General features: G+C 44.8%; 2 protein-coding genes across 3 annotated transcripts; both read left to right on the top strand.

Annotated features, from left to right (window-relative positions):
• Nucleotides 1-385: 385 nt before the first annotated feature.
• LOC121498244 (syntenin-1) lies at nucleotides 386-2,008 on the top strand. The gene has a single exon (XM_041768350.1). The coding sequence runs from the start codon at nucleotides 446-448 to the stop codon at nucleotides 1,340-1,342; it is 897 nt and encodes a 298-aa protein (XP_041624284.1). The 5' UTR covers nucleotides 386-445; the 3' UTR covers nucleotides 1,343-2,008.
• A 5,046-nt stretch (nucleotides 2,009-7,054) lies between these two features.
• Nucleotides 7,055-12,662, top strand: LOC121498156 (proproteinase E). 2 transcript variants are annotated; one of them, XM_041768215.1, is made up of 8 exons: nucleotides 7,055-7,094; nucleotides 8,071-8,156; nucleotides 9,013-9,110; nucleotides 9,248-9,382; nucleotides 10,522-10,658; nucleotides 11,018-11,160; nucleotides 11,738-11,890; nucleotides 12,585-12,662. In XM_041768215.1, the coding sequence occupies exons 1-8, from the start codon at nucleotides 7,055-7,057 to the stop codon at nucleotides 12,600-12,602; spliced, it is 810 nt and encodes a 269-aa protein (XP_041624149.1). In that variant the 3' UTR covers nucleotides 12,603-12,662. The 2 variants fall into 2 exon arrangements, with proteins under 2 accessions (XP_041624149.1, XP_041624148.1); XM_041768214.1 differs by lacking the exon at nucleotides 12,585-12,662 and having other exon boundaries at nucleotides 11,738-12,128.
• Nucleotides 12,663-18,755: the final 6,093 nt, after the last annotated feature.

Raw genomic sequence — 18,755 nt, 5'->3', positions numbered from 1 at the left:
TCTGTACCTCTCTCTGTGTGTCTCTCATGAATAAATAAAATCTTAAAAAAAAAACCCAATACATTAAAAGGATCATACACCATGATCAAATGAGATTTATTCCAGGGATGCAGAAATGGGTCAACAACCCACAAATCAGTCAATGCGATACACCACATTAATAAAATGAAGGGTAAAAATTGATCCTTCCGAAAATATTGATCATCTCAATAGATGCAGAAAAAGGTCGACAAAATTCAACATCCGTTTATGATAAAAACTCTCAACAAATCTGGTGTAGAGGGAACTTAGCTCAACATAATAGAGGTCATATACAACAAGCCCACAACTAACTCAGTGGTTATCATACTCAATGGTAAAAAGCTGAAAACTTGGTCCGGGCCAGTGACCGGAGGCGGCGGCGGCGGCGGCGGCGGGTCCTGCGACCGAGAAAAATCCTGCAAAAATGTCTCTCTACCCATCTCTTGAAGACCTGAAGGTAGACAAAGTTCTTCAGGCTCAAACTGCCTTTTCTGCAAACCCTGCCAACCCAGCAATTTTGTCTGAAGCTTCTGCTCCCATCTCTCAAGATGGAAATCTCTATCCTAAACTATATCCGGAGCTGTCCCAGTACATGGGCCTGAGTTTAAACGATGAAGAAATCCGTGCAAATATGGCCTTGGCCCCTGGAGCATCAGTTCAGGGGCAGTTGGTAGCAAGACCTTCCAGTATGAACTATATGGTAGCTCCTGTAACTGGTAACGATGTTGGAATTCGTAGAGCAGAAATTAAGCAAGGGATTCGTGAAGTCATTTTGTGTAAGGATCAAGATGGAAAAATTGGACTCAGGCTTAAATCAATAGATAATGGTATATTTGTTCAGCTGGTCCAGGCAAATTCTCCAGCTTCGTTGGTGGGTCTGAGATTTGGGGACCAAGTACTCCAGATCAATGGGGAAAACTGTGCAGGCTGGAGCTCTGATAAAGCTCACAAGGTGCTCAAACAGGCTTTTGGAGAGAAGATTACTATGACTGTTCGTGACAGGCCCTTTGAACGGACAGTTACCATGCATAAGGATAGTACTGGACATGTTGGCTTTATCTTTAAAAATGGAAAGATAACATCCATAGTGAAAGATAGTTCTGCAGCCAGAAATGGTCTTCTCACAGAACATAACATCTGTGAAGTCAATGGGCAGAATGTCATTGGGCTGAAGGACTCTCAAATTGCAGACATACTGTCAACATCTGAGACTGTAGTTACTATTACAATCATGCCTGCTTTTATCTTTGAACATATTATTAAACGGATGGCACCAAGCATTATGAAGAGCCTGATGGATCACACCATTCCTGAGGTTTAAAAGTCATGGCACAATGGAAACTTCACCGAACTTCTCCAGTTTACTTCTTGGGCAACTTAACTTTATATTATGCACATGAAGCTTTCCAGGAGCCAGAGCGCATATGCGGCATGACGACGACCTTTCTATCTTACATTATGGCTGGGAATCTCACTGTTTTGATTGGATATCTTGTTCACACTTCAAGATTGTTGTAGCCTTATCCTGGTTTTACAGATGTGAAACTTTGGACAGATTTACTGGTTTTCCTAGAGTAGTTTCTCTACTGGAAACCTGATGCTTTTATAAGCCATTATGATTAGAGTGACTGATACAGTCTTGGCTCTGTGTTAGAACCAATCACCTTTATCTTACATATCAAGTAGTGCTGTTCATATTACTTTAGTTCTATGGTATAATTGCGTTTTTAATGTGTTGCCATAGTACATGTAGAATGACTGCTTTTGATGCTTTTTTAGTTCTGTGGGTGTGCGTGTGCGCGCGCGTGTAAAACACCGAGGACATTGGTTTCATTCCATGTAAGCATTATACATGTAAGCATTATACAGTGTATGTAGGTTGTAAGAGATTGTGTTGGTCATCATTAAATTGTAACTACCTTCACTTAATATGCTTGAACTGTCGCCTTAACTGTGTTAAACATCTAGAATAAAAGCCAAAATAGAACTATTGCTGCCTTTCTAAAACCCAAAATGCAGTTCTATGTTAAACTGAAATGTACACTAGCCCAGAACAATGTAATGATACATACTGAGCTATATATATAGCATAACTGCTTAGTTGCATTTGAGATTTTTCTAGTCATTGTGTAATGGAAATTTCTTTCTTCTAAAAGTTATCGGTATTAGTTTCTGAGAAATGAATCACTATGTATTAAATGTAAAAATTCTTGTACCAAATAGGATAACTATTTTGACTTCCTTTATTCACTTGTAGGTTAAGTGGGATAATACCTAATTTTGTCATTTACTCTTAAATTCTGTAACCTCCCCTCTTTGAGATCGTCTTACGATGTTTCCCAGGTAATCTGTTCCATTTCCTGACCCCTCCCTACAAACAAAATGGCAATGACACTTTATCCTGATTTTTTTTCTTTTTTTTTTTTTTTTTTTTTTTTTTTTTTTAAATTTTTTAAATTTATTTATGATAGTCACAGAGAGAGAAAGAGTGAGAGGCAGAGACATAGGCAGAGGGAGAAGCAGGCTCCATGCACCGGGAGCCCGATGTGGGATTCAATCCCGGGTCTCCAGGATCGCGCCCTGGGCCAAAGGCAGGCGCCAAGCCACTGCGCCACCCAGGGATCCCTCCTGATTTTTTTTCTTTTTGGTTTATGTCTATTCCATTTTAATTAAATACATATAAATAAAAAAAAAAAAGCTGAAAACTTTAGCTTTTCCTCTAAGATCAGGAACAAGTCATGGATGTCCACTCACCATCTTTATTCAACACTGTATTTGAAGTCTTCACCAGAGGAATCTCTGAGGTAAGAAAAAGAAACAAAAGGCATCCAAATTAGAAAGGAAGAAGTAAAACTGTCACTATTTGAAGATAACATATTATATATGGAAAATATTAAAGACTATAAAAAAACAAGCTCAATTAAGTTGCAGGATGTAAAATTTGTACACAAAAATCTGTTGCATTTCATTACACTTATTTTTTTAAAGATTTTATTTACTTGTTTGAGAGAGAGAGACTGGGGAAGGAGCAGAGGGAGAAGGAGAGAGTGAATCCCAAGTAGACTCCACATTGAGTGCCGGACATGGGGCTCCATTCCATAACCCTGAGATCACAACCTGAGCTGAAATCAAGAGTTAGATGCTTAACTGACTGAGCCACTCAGACCTCCTGAATTTTTTTTACACTTATAAAAAACTATCAGTGAGAAAAGTTAAGAAAACAACCCCATTTAAAATTGCATGCAAAAAAAAAAAAAAGAATAAAATTAACCAAGGAGCTGAAAGACCTGTATATTGAAAACTACAAGATATTAATGAAAGAAATTGAAGAAGACACAGTAAATGGAAAGATGTTCTATGCTCAGAGAGTGGGAGAATTAATGCTGTTAAAATGTCCAGACTACCCGAAGCAATGTACAGATTGAATGCAATCCTTATCAAAATTCCAATGGTATTTTTTTTACAGAAACAAAATAAACGATACTAAAATTTATGTGGAACCACAAAAGACTCAAATACCCAAAGCAATCTTGAGAAAGAACAAAGCTGGAGACACCATGCTACCTATTTCAAACTCTATTACAGAGCTGTAGTGATCAAAACAGTATGGACTTGGTGTAAAAGCAGACACGTAGATCAGTGGAATAGAGTAGAGAGTCCAGAAATAAATCCATGTATACACAGTCAATTAATTTTTGACACAGAAGCCAAGAATATATAATAGGGAAAGGACAGTCTCTGCAATAAATGATGCTAGGATAATTGGACAGCCACACGCAAAAGAATGAAACTGGACCGCTATCTTACACCGCACACAAAACTCAAAATGGATTAAAGACCTGATGTAAGATCTAAAACCATAAAAGTCAAAAAAATAAAAAATAAAACCATAAAAGTCCTAGAAGAAAATGTAAGCAGTAAGCATCTTGACATAGGTCTTGGTGATGATTTTTTTTAATCTGACACCAAAAACAAAAGCAATAAAGCAGAAATAAACCGGTAAGACTCTGTCAGCATCTGAAGCTCCCCTGTGAACTCCTCTAACATCTTAGCTTGAGTTCTGTCTCAGTCTCTGTTCATTCAGCAAATATATAATGTGTACCCAATGTGCCATGCCCTATTCTATGTGTCACACTGTGGTGCAGTGTCCAGTCTGTGTCCCCAGGCAGATTGTGAGCTCCGTCCAGAGGGAATTTTTTTGTTCTCAACCTCCAACCCAGGGCCTGCTCATGGTGGATCCTCAAACAAAAGGCAACCTACCAAATGGGAGAAAATAATTGCAAATCATATATCCGTTAAGGGGTAAACATCCAAAATACATAAAGAATTCATACAATTCAATAGCAACAAAATTCTAGTTAAAAAATGAGCAGATCTCAATAGATATATTTCCAAAGACTTACAGAAGATTCTATATATAGAATCTGAACAAAGAATCTGAACAAGTACATGAAAAGAGGCTCTCTATCATTAATCACTAGAATTAATTAATCATTAATCACCATTAATCATCATAGATGCAAACCCAAACCACAATGAAATATCACCTCACACCTGTTAGAATGGCTATTTTTAGTAAGTAGGTTCCACACTCAGTGTGAGGCCCAATGTAGGGCTTAAACTCATGACCCTGAAATCAAGACCTGAGCTGAGATTAAGAATCAGACACTTAACCAATTGAACTACTCAGGTATCCCTAGAATAGTTATCACCAAAAAGATAGAAATAACCAGTGTTGGTGAGGAAATGGAGAAAAGGAACTGTTGTGCATTATTAGTGGAAATGTAAATTGGTGTAGTAACTATGGGAAACAGGATGGAAGTTCCTCGAAAAATTAAAAAAAGATTTCCCTATAACCCTGCAATTCCATTTCTGGGTATTTATCCAAAGAGAATGAAAAATGAACTCAAAAAGATAATATGCACTCCATGTTCATTGCAACACAATTTATAATACCCAAGCTATGGGAACAACCTAAGTGTTCACCAAATGAATGGATGAATAAAGATGTGAGATATGTAAAATGGAATATCATCCAGCCAAAAAAAAAGGTTGAAATCTTGCCACTTGTGACATGATGGATTCTGAGGGCGTTATGCTAAGGGAAATAAGTTAGAGAAAGACAGATACCATATAATCTATTTTATATATAGAATCTGAACAAAGAAAACCCAGGCTCATAAATACAGAAAACAGGTTTGTGGTTGCAAGGCAGGGGGGGAGGGGAGAGGGAAGAAATGAGTGATCAGCTTTTCTAAAAAGTTTTAAAAAGATTTTTTTAAATGATGGCAAAAAGACATAAATAGGCATTTCGTGCACAATGAACTACGGATGTACAATTTATTTTATTTTTTATTTATTTTTTTACAATGAACATTTTAAAAGATGCTCAATGTCATTTTTCATAAATTCAATGCAAATTAAAGTCACAATGAAACTCCATTTCACACCTCACAGTTGGGCAAACAATTAAGAACGGCAATAAAAAAAGTTGGCTCAGATATGGAATAACAGGAACTGTCATTTCCTGTTAATGAGACAATCAACTCTGTTGTTACATAGTACAGCTGGACCATTGCATACCCTATGTTTCATTACTTTTTTAAAAAATTTTATTTACTTATTCATGAGAGGCAGAGACACAGGCAGAGGGAGAAGCAGGCTCCCTGCGGGAAGCCCAATGTGGGACTCAATCCCGGGACTCCGGGATCAAGCCCTGAGCCGAAGGCAGACACTCAACCACTGAGCCACCCAGGTGTCCCTGTTTCATTATTTCTTATCCAAGTCATAGAACAGATATATGTGACCCACTTCCATAAAAGCGAAGAATGAGTAACACTCAAGTATCTGTTAACAACAGATTGGATAGATGTTGGAATATTTGAAGTATAGATACTAAATAGTAGAAATAAATCCATTGCATGCATCATTACGGATGAATTTCAGAAATCAATATTGAACACAAATAAAAATGACATCACAAATAAATAATCACTATGTGATTCTACTCACATAAAGGGCCAAAAAGAAAGCGGCTGTATTGTTTAGGATATATATATATGTATGGGGCGCCCAGGTGGCTCAGTGGGCTGGCTAAGTGTCTGCCTTCAGCTCGGGTCAGAATCTCCAGGTCCTGGAATTGAGCCCCGCGTCAGGGTCGCTGATCAGTGGGGAGTCGGCTTCTCCCTCTCCCTGTCCTCTTCCTCTGCCCTTCTTCCACCTCGTGCTTGCTGCCTCTCTCTCTCTCATATTAAATAAATAAAACCTTAAAAAAAAAGGAATATATGTGTATGTGAAAATCTAATGAAAGAAAGGAAATGTTGTAGGGTTGAGATACACAGGGGGATGGTAATGTTTTATTTCCGAAGCTGGGTGGTGAGAATGAAGGCATTTGTTTTACTATTATTCTTTAAATGACACACACACACACACACACACACACACACACAAAGTAGCCTTTATTCATTTTTGTTGATTTGTCATAGTCTTCCCTACTGGACTTAAGCCCTAGGGGAACTGGGAGCATGTCTTGTTCATAGGTCCATCTCCTAGAACCTCCTGATACAGAGAAATCACTCAACAATTTTTTTCTCTAGTGGGTATTTATATAGCTTCCAACTTAGAGATGAAAAACCTGAAGTCCAGAGAAGTTAAGCCATGTGCCCAAGGATGAAGACTCTGCAGATGGCTGAGCTAGGATTTGAACCCGAGGTCTGACCAGTTCCAGAGCCCATGTTCTTTCCCGGAGGAGGTTGGCTTGTTCTAATGAGAACTTTCCTTCCCCCTCCCCTGTTATCAGCTGGCCACTCAATGCCACCTGTGTAGCCAAAGGCTGGAGGGAAACTTGGTTCTTGCTGTTGGCTGTCACTCCCCCATATGCCGCAGGTGGGGGCCATGGCCTTGGACCATGAGAGAGCTGGCGTTCCACCACCTGTTCCAGGAACGGGGCCCAACCTGCCTCCCCCCATCTGCTTTCTGCCCTATAATAAGGCCCCAGGCTCTGCATGTCTTTCCTATCATCTCAAAACTCACGATGCTCCGGCTGCTGAGTTCCCTCCTATTTGTGGCCCTCGGTAAGCCCCCAGCCTGTGCTGCCCTGGGCCGGGAGCCCTTGAAATCTGTCACCGACCCTGGGTCTCGTGAACCCAACACCTATCTCCACATAAGGGGTCTCAGCTTATATCTCGGCATGTTTGGGGGGGGGTTCACCTTGGTGCTGGGGTAGGAGAGTGGAGGGGGAATCATGGCTGGGACAGCTCCGGAGAAAGACTGGGGTACCCAAAGAACTGTGGTGGGACTCCTCTTTGGAGGCAGTAAAGAGGCTAGTTGTGAAGAGTTTGGGCTCTGTGGTTAGACTGAGGGGGTCAGGATTTCTGTTCCTCCGCTTAACCCTCCACCTCTCCTCTCCTTCCCTCTTCCCTACTCCATATCCTGTGGTCTCACCCTTTCCTAGTCTCTCTGCCATATTCTATTCCCGCTCAGGGCCACCTCCTCCTTGCAGTCTCCCTACACTGATAGCAATAGTAACAGATAATGTTTATTGAGTGCTTGCTATATACCAAGGAGTACTAAGGATTTTTTTTCTTATATTATATCTTGTAATCCCCATAACACGTGAGCAGTACCACTATTAACCCCATTTTATAGATGGAGAAACTGACCCTCAGAGAAGTAAAGCAGCCCACCCTAGAAGTAGGGGCAGAGCTGCATTTTGAACGCAGGCAGTCTTATTCCAAAGCCATCGCTTTTCATGACAATAGTTATCACTTCTCAAGGGCTCACTGGACACCAGGCACTGTGCTAAGTGCCCCAGCTCCTTCAATCCTGCTGTGGAACGAGGTCACGTCTCCATTCCTCCCTGGGACTCTGGAAAGCCCTGCTCTAGCCCAAATGTTCACTGTTCATATGCGGCTACAGAGGTCCAGAGAGGGGAAAGCGCTTGCACCAGGGCACGCAGCCAGTTTGTGGTGCATCTAGACCTGGGACCCAGGCCTCTTCTCTGCCTCTGGGGACTTCCTGGCTGATTGCCATCTGTGCTCTTCCTTCCAGCCTCTGGCTGTGGCCGACCCTCCTACCAGCCCTCCTCCCGTGTTGTCAATGGTGAGGATGCGGTCCCCTACAGCTGGCCCTGGCAGGTAAGAGGGATACCAGCAGCACTATTTCCCACCATGGGTGCTGCAAGGCATGCAGTCATGACCCCACTGTTTCGCTTCTGGTATCCTTTTTGGCTTCCAAAGGCCGGGAAGCTCTTGGACAGTCTACTTCATGTGGAAGTCTTGTCCACTCAACCCATAACCCTCATTGGGCTGTTGGCAAGTTGCAAGTGGAGTCTGGGGAGAAGGCAATGCTTATCTGGCACTAATAGTGGAACTTCAGGCACTATGTTTAGAGACAGAGGTTTTGGGGTACACATACCTAGACTCCTCGAATTATACAACAGGGCTACAAGGTCTGAGAGCACTAGAGGAATGAATGAAGGGCTTTATAGAGGTCAGTGAGGCACAGGGGGCTAGACCACATGTGTTTGGCCACTAGCCACATGTGTTTACTTAATTCAAAATTAATTAATGTTAAAAATTCAGTTGGTCAATGCTAGCCACGTTTCAAATTCTCAATAACAACATATGGCTAGTGGCCATCGTATTGGACAGCCAAGATATAGAACATTCCCTCATCATAGAAAATTCTATTGGATGGCATTGGTCTACAGGAAGGGTCAGCTAACTTGTTCTGTAAGGGACCAGAGAGTAAATATTTTAGCTTTTGTCAACCATATGGTTTCCATTGCAATGACTTAACTCTGCCATTGTAGTATGAAAGCAGCCATAAATGGCACAGTTGTGTAGGTTGAACACTGCACATTTCTAAAGGGTGCGATTCTGCATGGATGATGCCCTCTAGAGTTGTACGGTGCACACAACCTATAAGCCCCGGATATCAGCCCTTACTGGGGGCTCAGACCACTTAGGGTCCTTCTTCCCTTGCCACCAGGTCTCCCTACAGTACGAGAAGAATGGAGCCTTCCACCATACCTGTGGGGGCAGTCTTATTGCCCCCGACTGGGTGATGACTGCTGGCCACTGCATCTCGTAAGTTCTTTTACTGGCCCTTGTCACTGCATGAGAACCTGGGGCACTAGGTGGCTGTGGGAGGGGAGGGAGGGTGGGTGTGGGAGGGGAGGGAGGCAGGCCAGTCAGCCCCAGACTGATCTCACTTCCACCGGCAGGAGCTCCTTGACCTACCAGGTGGTGTTGGGCGAGTATAACCGGGCTGAGGAAGAGGGCTCCGAACAGGTGATCCCCATCAATGCGGGGGACCTCTTCGTGCACCCACTCTGGAATTCCAACTGTGTAGCCTGTGGGTGAGTGAATGCTTTGGTCTAGAACCAGAGATTACTGGTTCCCCCCATGACCCAAAGATGATTCTGAGGAGACTTCCGGGGACAGTGGAGCTGGGTCCAGCTGCCTGGGACCTAGTCCCACACACTGAGGGGCAGAGCGAGAAGAGTCATCTACACCAAACTTTTCTGCTTTTGGAAGGACAGTAGGGCTCAGGGAGGGCCAGGAACTCCTCCAAGCCTAGGACATCTCTGCATCCCCTCTTCCAAATTGAAGGGTTCCTCCATTCAATGGACATTTGTCCAGTGCGCTCTGGGTTCCCAGGAATGTGGGCAAAAAGAGGAGCACTGGACCAGGAGTCAAGCCCCAAATCAAGTTGCTGTGTGGCTTGGGCAAGTCACTGCCCTTCTGGGCTTCAAGTATATCATATGTCAAGCATGACTTTCTGGACTTCCTGGGTGGTTTGACGATCAGGGAGGTGATCACTGGGTCAGAACACTGAAGCAGGGCTTCGTAAGGCCCTTAAGCATGTGCAAAATCATGTGTCTGGGTAGCTCAGCAGTTTTCTGGTGAGGGTCAAAGAAGGGTGTGGAACCTCTGAAAGTGCAGTGCAGGAAAGAGGGGTCATGATAATCATGATCCTGATCATTACCTGATCATGACCCCTTAACCCATCCTCACAAGACTCCTGGGGTATGTGGAGAGGAAAGGGGACCCACACACAATGACTTGAGTGACAAGAAGCAGGGGTTCTCGAAGTGTGGTCCCCAGGCCAGCAGCATCAGCGTGAGAAATGTGAATCCTCAGGCCCCACCCAGACCCACTGCATCAGGACCCTTGGGGGCAGGACACGGCAACCTGTGGGTTTTTTTTTTTTTTTTTTTTTTGGCAACCTGTGTTTTAACAAGACCTCCACGATCCCAATACTGTCGAAGTGTGCGAACCTCGGTGTCAGAGCTGAGGACAGCTAGGAAGGCCAAGGGTCTGCAGCAGCACAAGGGGTGGGAGGTTGCTTGGTCCTAAAAACATGTGCCATTTGAAGGGACAAGAACAGTGGGGACATCCTGGTGATGAACTCTCTGCAGCAAGGCCAGGAAGGTGAGGCTTGGTCTGGCCGAGGACCAGGCTCCCCTGACTCTTCCCGACTTTTCTCCTCCCCCAGCAATGACATCGCCCTCATCAAGCTCTCCCGAAGTGCCCAGCTGGGAGATGCGGTCCAGCTTGCCTGTCTCCCTCCTGCCGGGGAAATCCTGCCCAACGGGGCGCCCTGCTACATCAGCGGCTGGGGCCGTCTCTACAGTGCGTGCTGACCCCTCCTGCCCGTCACAGGGACCGTGGGCAGAAAGATTAGGCCTGGAGGTGGGGTGGGGGGCGGTCGAGCAATCAGGATGGGTCATTGTGCTTGCCCCCCATTCCTCCTCCAGGAGCACTTTCTCCTTCCATTTGCCCAAACACTAATATGTTCAACTGAGCATTTTATTAGTGTCTCTTGGGTAGCCAGGTGCTGGGGATGTTATGGTGAATAAAGTAGGCAGGACCCTCTGGTGGGAGGAGAGTCCCCATCAGACTAGAACTGCCTTCCTCAACCCCCCACCCCACTCTGAGGCTCCCAGCCCTGCACCCCCATGCCACCCCACTCAGCACGGTGTATCCTGCAGCCGGCGGACCACTCCCGGACAAGCTGCAGCAGGCTCTGCTGCCCGTGGTGGACTATGAGCACTGCTCCAAGCTGGACTGGTGGGGCATCTCTGTAAAGAAGACCATGGTGTGCGCTGGCGGGGACATCCTCTCTGGGTGCAATGTGAGTTGACTCAAAGTGCCTGGTCCCCGGGAACCTCTGCCATCTGCCTGGGAGGCGAAGGAGAACTCCTCCCTGCTTGCCCCACTCAGCCTCCAGGCCAGGCAAGACTTGGAGGAAGTCAGTGTGGTCCAGACATGCTGCCCTGGCCTCTATCTTCTGGTCCCAGCTCACACTGCCTTGACCTGGTCCTTAGGCTTCCCCTCGAAGCACAGCAAAGGATCATGATCCTAGACTCACCTTCACCTCTGTGGTCCTGAAGTCATGATAAAACGGTACTACCATTGTATTAGAAGTGAGGATGAAACATCATAGGATAACTGGCTTTGGAAATAATAATGGGAACAACCACTCATCTATTGCTTCCTCCCTGCTAGGTGCTGTGCTAAGATCATTTATTATCTCACTTACTTCTCACCAAGATCCTGTAGGTCAGATATAAGTTCCCATCCCAAACAAGCCAACTGGGGCTTAGAGAGGTCAAGTCACACAGGGAGTTCTCAAAATCCCCACGGTCTGAACTGATTCTTTCAATCTCAGACATGGCTTAGCTTGCCAGCACTCTCTCTGACCATTCTAGGGTGACTCTGGAGGACCTCTGAACTGCCCCACGGGAGATGGCTCCTGGCAGGTTCACGGTGTGACCAGCTTTGTGTCTGCCTTCGGCTGCAACACCATCAAGAAGCCCACAGTGTTCACACGAGTCTCAGCCTTCAATGACTGGATCGAGGAGGTGAGCGAGATAGGGCAAGCAGGAGGGTGTCCTCATGCTGGGGCTGGGTGAGAACAGCAGATCCCGAGGAGAGGCTGAAAGGATCCCCAAAGGTCAGGAGTGGAGGGGCCCTCAGATACATTTCAGAGGGCTTTGGGGATGTTTTCTGCTATGGTGTGACCCCAACAACTCCAGCGGCTTTTGGATGGAGCTTTGAACTATGGCTGAACTGCCTTATTTCAACAAGTGTTTATGAAATGTCTTCTTTGGTCCAGGTCTTGTCCTGTCCTGAAAGATAGAATGATGTGTCAAATCAAAGGGCTGCCTTGTGGGGAAAGAGATGATTAAATGAGCAATAATCATGAAATGTGGGGAGAGCTGTGACTGGGATGCTCAGGCCCCAGCGAAAGTGCTAATCTCTTCTGGGAATGAATAGTCAGGGAAGGTTAATATTGTTCATGATATAACAGTAATAGCCACCATTTATAAACTACGTAAACATCCTTAGTTAATAGTTTCATCAACCACCCCCATGAGATGAGTATTACGAATACAACCCATTATATAGACAAGGAAACTGAGGCTCAGAGAGGTCAAGTCACTCTCCCAGAGTCATACAGCTGAGGAGTAGCATGGCTGGAAATCTAACCCAGTTCCATATGGCTTCAGAATCTGCTCATAACTAGACTATTCTGGGTCTCTCTACTTTTTCTAGGTCATGTCAAGCCACTAGAACCAAGGCCTGGGTGGCAGTGCTGATCCACATTCTTTGTAAAAAATAAAGATCTCTCAGAAACTCCCAACATGAGTCTTCCTTCTTTGACTTGCCTGCTCTGTTCGAAGCTATTCCTAAAATCTTAGATCTTTTTTTTTAGATTTTTAAAAAATGATTTTATTTATTTATTCATGAGAGACACACACACACAGAGAGAGAGAGAGAGAGGCAGAGACACAGGCAGAGGGAGAAGCAGGTTCCACTCAGGGAGCCCGATGTGGGACTCAATCCCGGGACCCCAGGATCATGCCCTGAGCTGAAGGCAGACACCCAACCACTGAGTCACCCAGGCGTCCCTAAAACCTGAGATCTGATATATGGGAGATGAGACCAGATTCAATCCTTTCATGAGAATGAGAAAAACAGCTCATTATTCAGATAGAAATGAGCGTATCAGAGTTGTTCATTAAACATTTACAAGGCACCTTCTTTGTGGCAAGTTTGGGGGCTTGGGGTACAGATGTGACTGAAACAACATTGGGAGCCCCTGCTGTGGCGGGGAGCAGACACACACCCAGAAGCACACACGATGCCACAAACAGGGTGGGAGCCCACTGAGCTGCTACTGAGGCCCAAAGGAGTGCAAAAGCAACATAAAAACAATGGAATTTCTTTGCTTGTGTTCCTCCTGGATACTGTGAAAGCAAATAGGAGCCCAGCAAGGATATACATTTATAGCTTTGTTTTTGTTTCGTTTTGTTTTTAAGATTCTATGTATTTATTTTTAAGAGAGAGAGAGAGAGAGCGCGCATAGGAAGGTGGGAAGGAGTAAGGAGAAGCAGACTCCTTGCTGAGCAGGGAGCCCGATGCGGGGCTTGATCCCAGGACCCTGAGATCATGACCCGAGTCTAAGGCAGATGCTTAACTGTCTGAGCCATCCAAGTGCCGCATGTTTATAATTTTTAATATTACTCTTGCCCCATTGCCCCCTCCTGTTAAAATTTTACTTCTAGTTTTAAAAAGTTTAAAAAGATACAGCATGGAGAATCACATTGGAAACACCCATGAAACCTCCCTCCAGAATGAACAAATTCCACATTTTTGCTTCATATTTTCTAAAATAATACCTACATTACTAAGCTGCAGGCCCCTTTGTACTCAGAGGACATCATCATGGCTGTGGGGTTGTTCACCCAATGGCACTGGTTTTCCTTCGGGGCACACGGCAGGATAATCTTTGCCTGCCCCCATGAAGGTGGGTTTGGCCATATGGCTGTCTCTGGGCGAGGTGAAGATCTGAGAGGTGGGACGTTTGCGGAGCTCTCTTTCCCTCTGCCATGGCAATGGGTGGCTATAGGTCAGCCCAGTCCCACAGTGAGGACATGAGGAAGAGAGGGAGCCTCCAGTCCCCCCGGCTGGACATGCAGCACAAGCAAGAAATAAACTCTGTTAGTATAGGCCACTAAGATTTGGGGTGTTCGTTACAGTGGCATTGACCTAACTTATCCTTACTAATGCATTGGGTGTTTATCCTTCCACTCCATGCCGTTACATATTTTAAAAATCACATATATAATATCTATAAACAGTGTATTGCATTGTTTAGGTTTTTAAAAGTCCACACATGGCTTCATGCTGTATGTATTATTCTGCAACTTGGTTCATTCACCCAACTTTGTTTCTTTAAGTCTCCCCATGCTACTTTATATATCTCTAGCTCATCGCTGCTAGTTTTGAAGAGTATCCTATTGCATAACACTACTTCCTCGGGATCCCTGGGTGGCGCAGCGGTTTGGCGCCTGCCTTTGGCCCAGGGCGCGATCCTGGAGACCCAGGATCGAATCCCACGTCGGGCTCCCGGTGCATGGAGCCTGCTTCTCCCTCTGCCTGTGTCTCTGCCCCTCTCTCTCTCTCTGTGTGTGTGTGACTATCATAAATAAATAAAAATTTTAATTAAAAAAAAAAAAAAAAAAACAACACTACTTCCTTATCCTTTTCCCCCTACAGATGGACATTTACAGCAGGGCCAACTTTTTATGATTACAAATAGGGCTTCAGTGAATGTCCTTGGACGTATCTCCAGGTAAAAATGTGTGAGAGGTTCCCTAGGGTATATTCCAAGAAATGGAATTACTGGGCGGGAGAGTGTGCTCATTTTCAACTTCGTCAATTGCCAAGTTGCTCTCCAAAGTGATTATATCAAGAGTACTTAAATTTTTCTTTCTTTTTTTTTTTTTTCCTTTTCCCATCCACTATCCCCACACATTATAACTGCCTCCCCGCTTTTCTCCATAACCACTCCTGAACTCTCAACCCTGTACCCCTGACTCCAGGTCCTACAAAAGCCCAAGAACTGGTCCGGCAAGGCCAGAGTGAGGACAAGAGAGGAACCGAGTCAGGCATCGCAGAGACCTCTGCGTCATAAGGGTGTGGGGAAGGATGAGAAAAAATCTGGAACCGGCATATGCTAATCATTTGTGTTGAATCAGACTGATAATGCCAGGTGACATCTGTGTAACAGTCAGATGTGCTCAGGGCAGAGCAGGGTTGCAAAAGTTGAGTATCGACTTCTTTCCAATGGGGCAGGGAAGGATCCTTTGACAATTTTCCAAAATATTTTTAGGATAAAAGGCAGTCAGATCTGTAAAATTCCACCTTGTGGCTGGGTAGTAGGCCCTCGGGGAACCCCCCCCCCCCTCAGAGGGGGGCTGACACACTTCTCACATGTGGGCAACAGGGAATTAGGAAATCTTGCCTAAAAGTGTGAACAACTTGATCAATAATTCAATATTCTTTTTTTAATCTCCAAGTCTTGACAATGCAAATTCTTTAAAAACCATATAGTGCATAATTAATTTTTTTGACTAATGATTAGTGTCAATGCCAACAACTTTTTGTTTTCTAAATCACAATGAAGGGACGCCTGGGTGGCTCAGGGGTTGGCATCTGCCTTCACCTCAGGGTGTGGTCCTGGGGTCCCGGGATCGAGTCCCGCACTGGGTTCCCTGCGTGGAGCCTGCTTCTCCCTCTGTCTGTGTCTCTGCCTCTCTCTCTCTGTGTGTCTTTCGTGAATGAATAAATAAAATCTTTAAATCATGAAGAAAATCCACAGCTTGCAAAAGCACAATGTCAACACTTCAACTCCCATTTGGAAAATATAAAGGATCCGTGCTGTGTTGCCTTCTCCTTAATCACAAAGTATCAACAATTTCCCTCTCATTTAAAACACATTAACAGGCATGCCGGGGTGGCTCAGTGGATAAGCATCTGCCTTAGGCTCAGGTCGTGATCCCGGGGTCCAGGATCGAGTCCCACATCGGGCTCCCTGCAAGGAGCCTACTTCTCCTTTTGCCTGTGTCTCTGCCTCTCCCTGTGTGTTGCTGGTGAATAAAGAAATAAAATCCTTAAAAAAATAAAACTCATTAACAGGTCAGTGACTCATTTTTCTTAATTCTTAAAAGAGTCAACAATCCCATTCTCTGTTCCTTTTTCATAGCATTCATTTTCACTACATTTTATGAACTTCCACTTTGGGAGATTTTAAAAAACCACCCACGTCATTCCCACATCTCTAGTACAGCTACTGCTTCATCATACTACTTCCTTTTCTTTACATTCAGAAAACCCATCAACAGATCAATGGACATCGATTGAGTGGCCATGGATATTCTGTGGCAGGCATGAACAGAAGAAAATGACCCAACTTGGGCCAGACTCTTGGGCCCAGAGTCTGGCTGAGAATCTGACAGGTACACCAAGAAGGGACGGAGGCTTGACTCGGTGTTCTAATGAAGACCCAGAGTGAGGTGGGACCCAAGGAACTCAGGTCACCTGGGGATGGGAAGATTGGAGCTCTAGATGACCCTCACATCCAGATGATTGAGGCCTCAAGAGATTCCTGTCACATGTGAATCTGCCAAACCTTCTTTTCTCAATTAACACCAAAGACAGTGTTGAGAAACTCTGCTGTTCAAGATCATGTCAGTGAGATGAAATATTCCACTCTTGTCCAGCGAGTCAGAGCCAGATTTGACATAGAAGCAGCCTGGATTACCAAATCAGGTGCAGAGCTTCAGCGAAGAGTTTTTTGGACACAACAGTCCATATTTATCTTAACTTTGTGGTATCCAAAGATACAGGACTATGAGTCTATTTCTCATCTCAAGCTAGATGTTAACCCCTTCCTATAAGACCAGATTTGTCTTGAGCCTATCAACACTGCTTCATTTCAATTTCATCTAACTTCCAATCTTCCCCCGAATCTTACAGTGACCCTGTTTCTTCCTTTATTTCGTGGGACATCCATGATTTCTTTGGGTGCTTTCTGCATCAAATTAATAATCCTAACTTTGTTAAACTACACCTGTGTCCCTCATGGTCTTTACCAGATTGTTTTTTTTTTTAAATTTTTATTTATTTATGATAGTCACACACACACACACAGAGAGAGAGAGAGAGAGAGAGAGAGAGAGAGAGAGAGAGAGAGGCAGAGACACAGGCAGAGGGAGAAGCAGGCTCCATGCACCGGGAGCCCGACGTGGGATTCGATCCCGGGTCTCCAGGATCGTGCCCTGGGCTAAAGGCAGGCGCCAAACTGCTGCGCCACCCAGGGATCCCTACCAGATTGGTTTTACCATAAAATTCAAGCCTTCTCTGTTCATTCATTCATTCATTCATTCATCGATTCATTCAACAGATGTTTACCCACCTTATGCTCAGTTTTAGGTGCCAGAGACATGGTGATGGGACAATTAAGGTTTCTGGCCCTGTGGCTACTGCTTCCAGTGGGGGAGACAGAAAATAAACAAATAATAACAATACAGAGTAACAGGCTACAAAGGGACCGCATGGATGCCTTTAGAAGAGGGGGTACAGAGAAGGCTGCTCTAGAGAGGCCTCATCTGAACTGGACGCTGGAGGAGCAGATGTCAGGAAAGAGAACCACAAGCAGAGATCACCAAGGAGGTAAAGATGAGCTTCTTGGGTTTGCAAAATAACTAGAAGGCCAGTGTACCTGGAGCAGGGTAAGTGAATAGGAGGGCAGGGAAAGATGAGGAATATGGGGCAAAGTACCAAGTTTACATTTTATCCTGAATGATATGATAATCTGACACAGAGCCACAACATATATACTTTTCACATGAATTTATAAATCTTTAAAATTCGAGCTGCTCTAGGACCTAAAGCACTGCCCCATCTCCCACCCCCAATCCATTCCAGCAGTTTTCTGAAGCATTCCTAAGGAATATAAGAATTGGATGGGGGTAGGAGGAGGGTAACTGGAAGTCCTTCATGTGGTCCAACCCTCACACTTTACAGATGAGGAAACCAAGGCTGAAGGGAGGTGAAAGGTGGAGACTGCTCTGGAGGGGTGAGTGGGGCAAGGGCCCCAAGAGTAAGGCCATGGCAAGGAGCTCTGGTTATCCACCCACCAGCTGGAGTGTCTGGCAATCTTGAGGTTTACCGACCGGCAGCGGCAGTATAGACAAAAGGTACATCTTCTCTTTCCCAGGGACATTGGCTAGGGGTGAGCTGGGATGGAGTGGGCCATGTGAGGGGTTAGGGTGGAGAGTAAGGAGAGTTGGGGAGTGGTGATAACTCAGCAGGGGTCTTTGGAGTGCCCCTCTTAATTCCTTAGCCTGTCCCACTTGGATAGGGCAGATGGGAGGAGAGATGGGTGGGCTACCTGAGTGCCTGTCCTTAACAGCCAAGTCCCTTCCCCTTCAGGGTTAAGAGCAAGGATGTGGGAGGGTTGCTTGGTTAGCATCTTTGCACTTCCTTTCACAGGCTGTGCTATTTTAACATGTGTGCTCCAGACTCAAATCCAGGCTAAACCCGGACTCGCTGTAGCTAAATGTGACTTCACATCTTCAGTTCTTAACCATCAGCCATTGGAAAATCTTGGGGAAGAGGCACTCAGGGGGCTAAGATTTGAGCCTTCTTCTTCCTTTTTTTTTTTTTTTTTTTTAATTTTTCTTTATCTCTTCATCTGTCAAAGGACATCATGGCTCCTTCCACAGTGGATGTTGTGTACACAAACACAATGGAATATTAGGAATCAGGAAAGTTGAAATCCTACTATTTGCAATGACGTGGATGGAACTGGAGGGCATTATGCTGAGTGAAATAAGTCAATTGGAGAAAGGCAATCATCACATGGTTTCACCCCTA

Source organism: Vulpes lagopus, chromosome 8 (assembly GCF_018345385.1).
Source record: "Vulpes lagopus strain Blue_001 chromosome 8, ASM1834538v1, whole genome shotgun sequence".
Classification (NCBI taxonomy): Eukaryota; Metazoa; Chordata; class Mammalia; order Carnivora; family Canidae; genus Vulpes; species Vulpes lagopus.
This window is presented reverse-complemented; position numbering and strand designations above follow the sequence as displayed.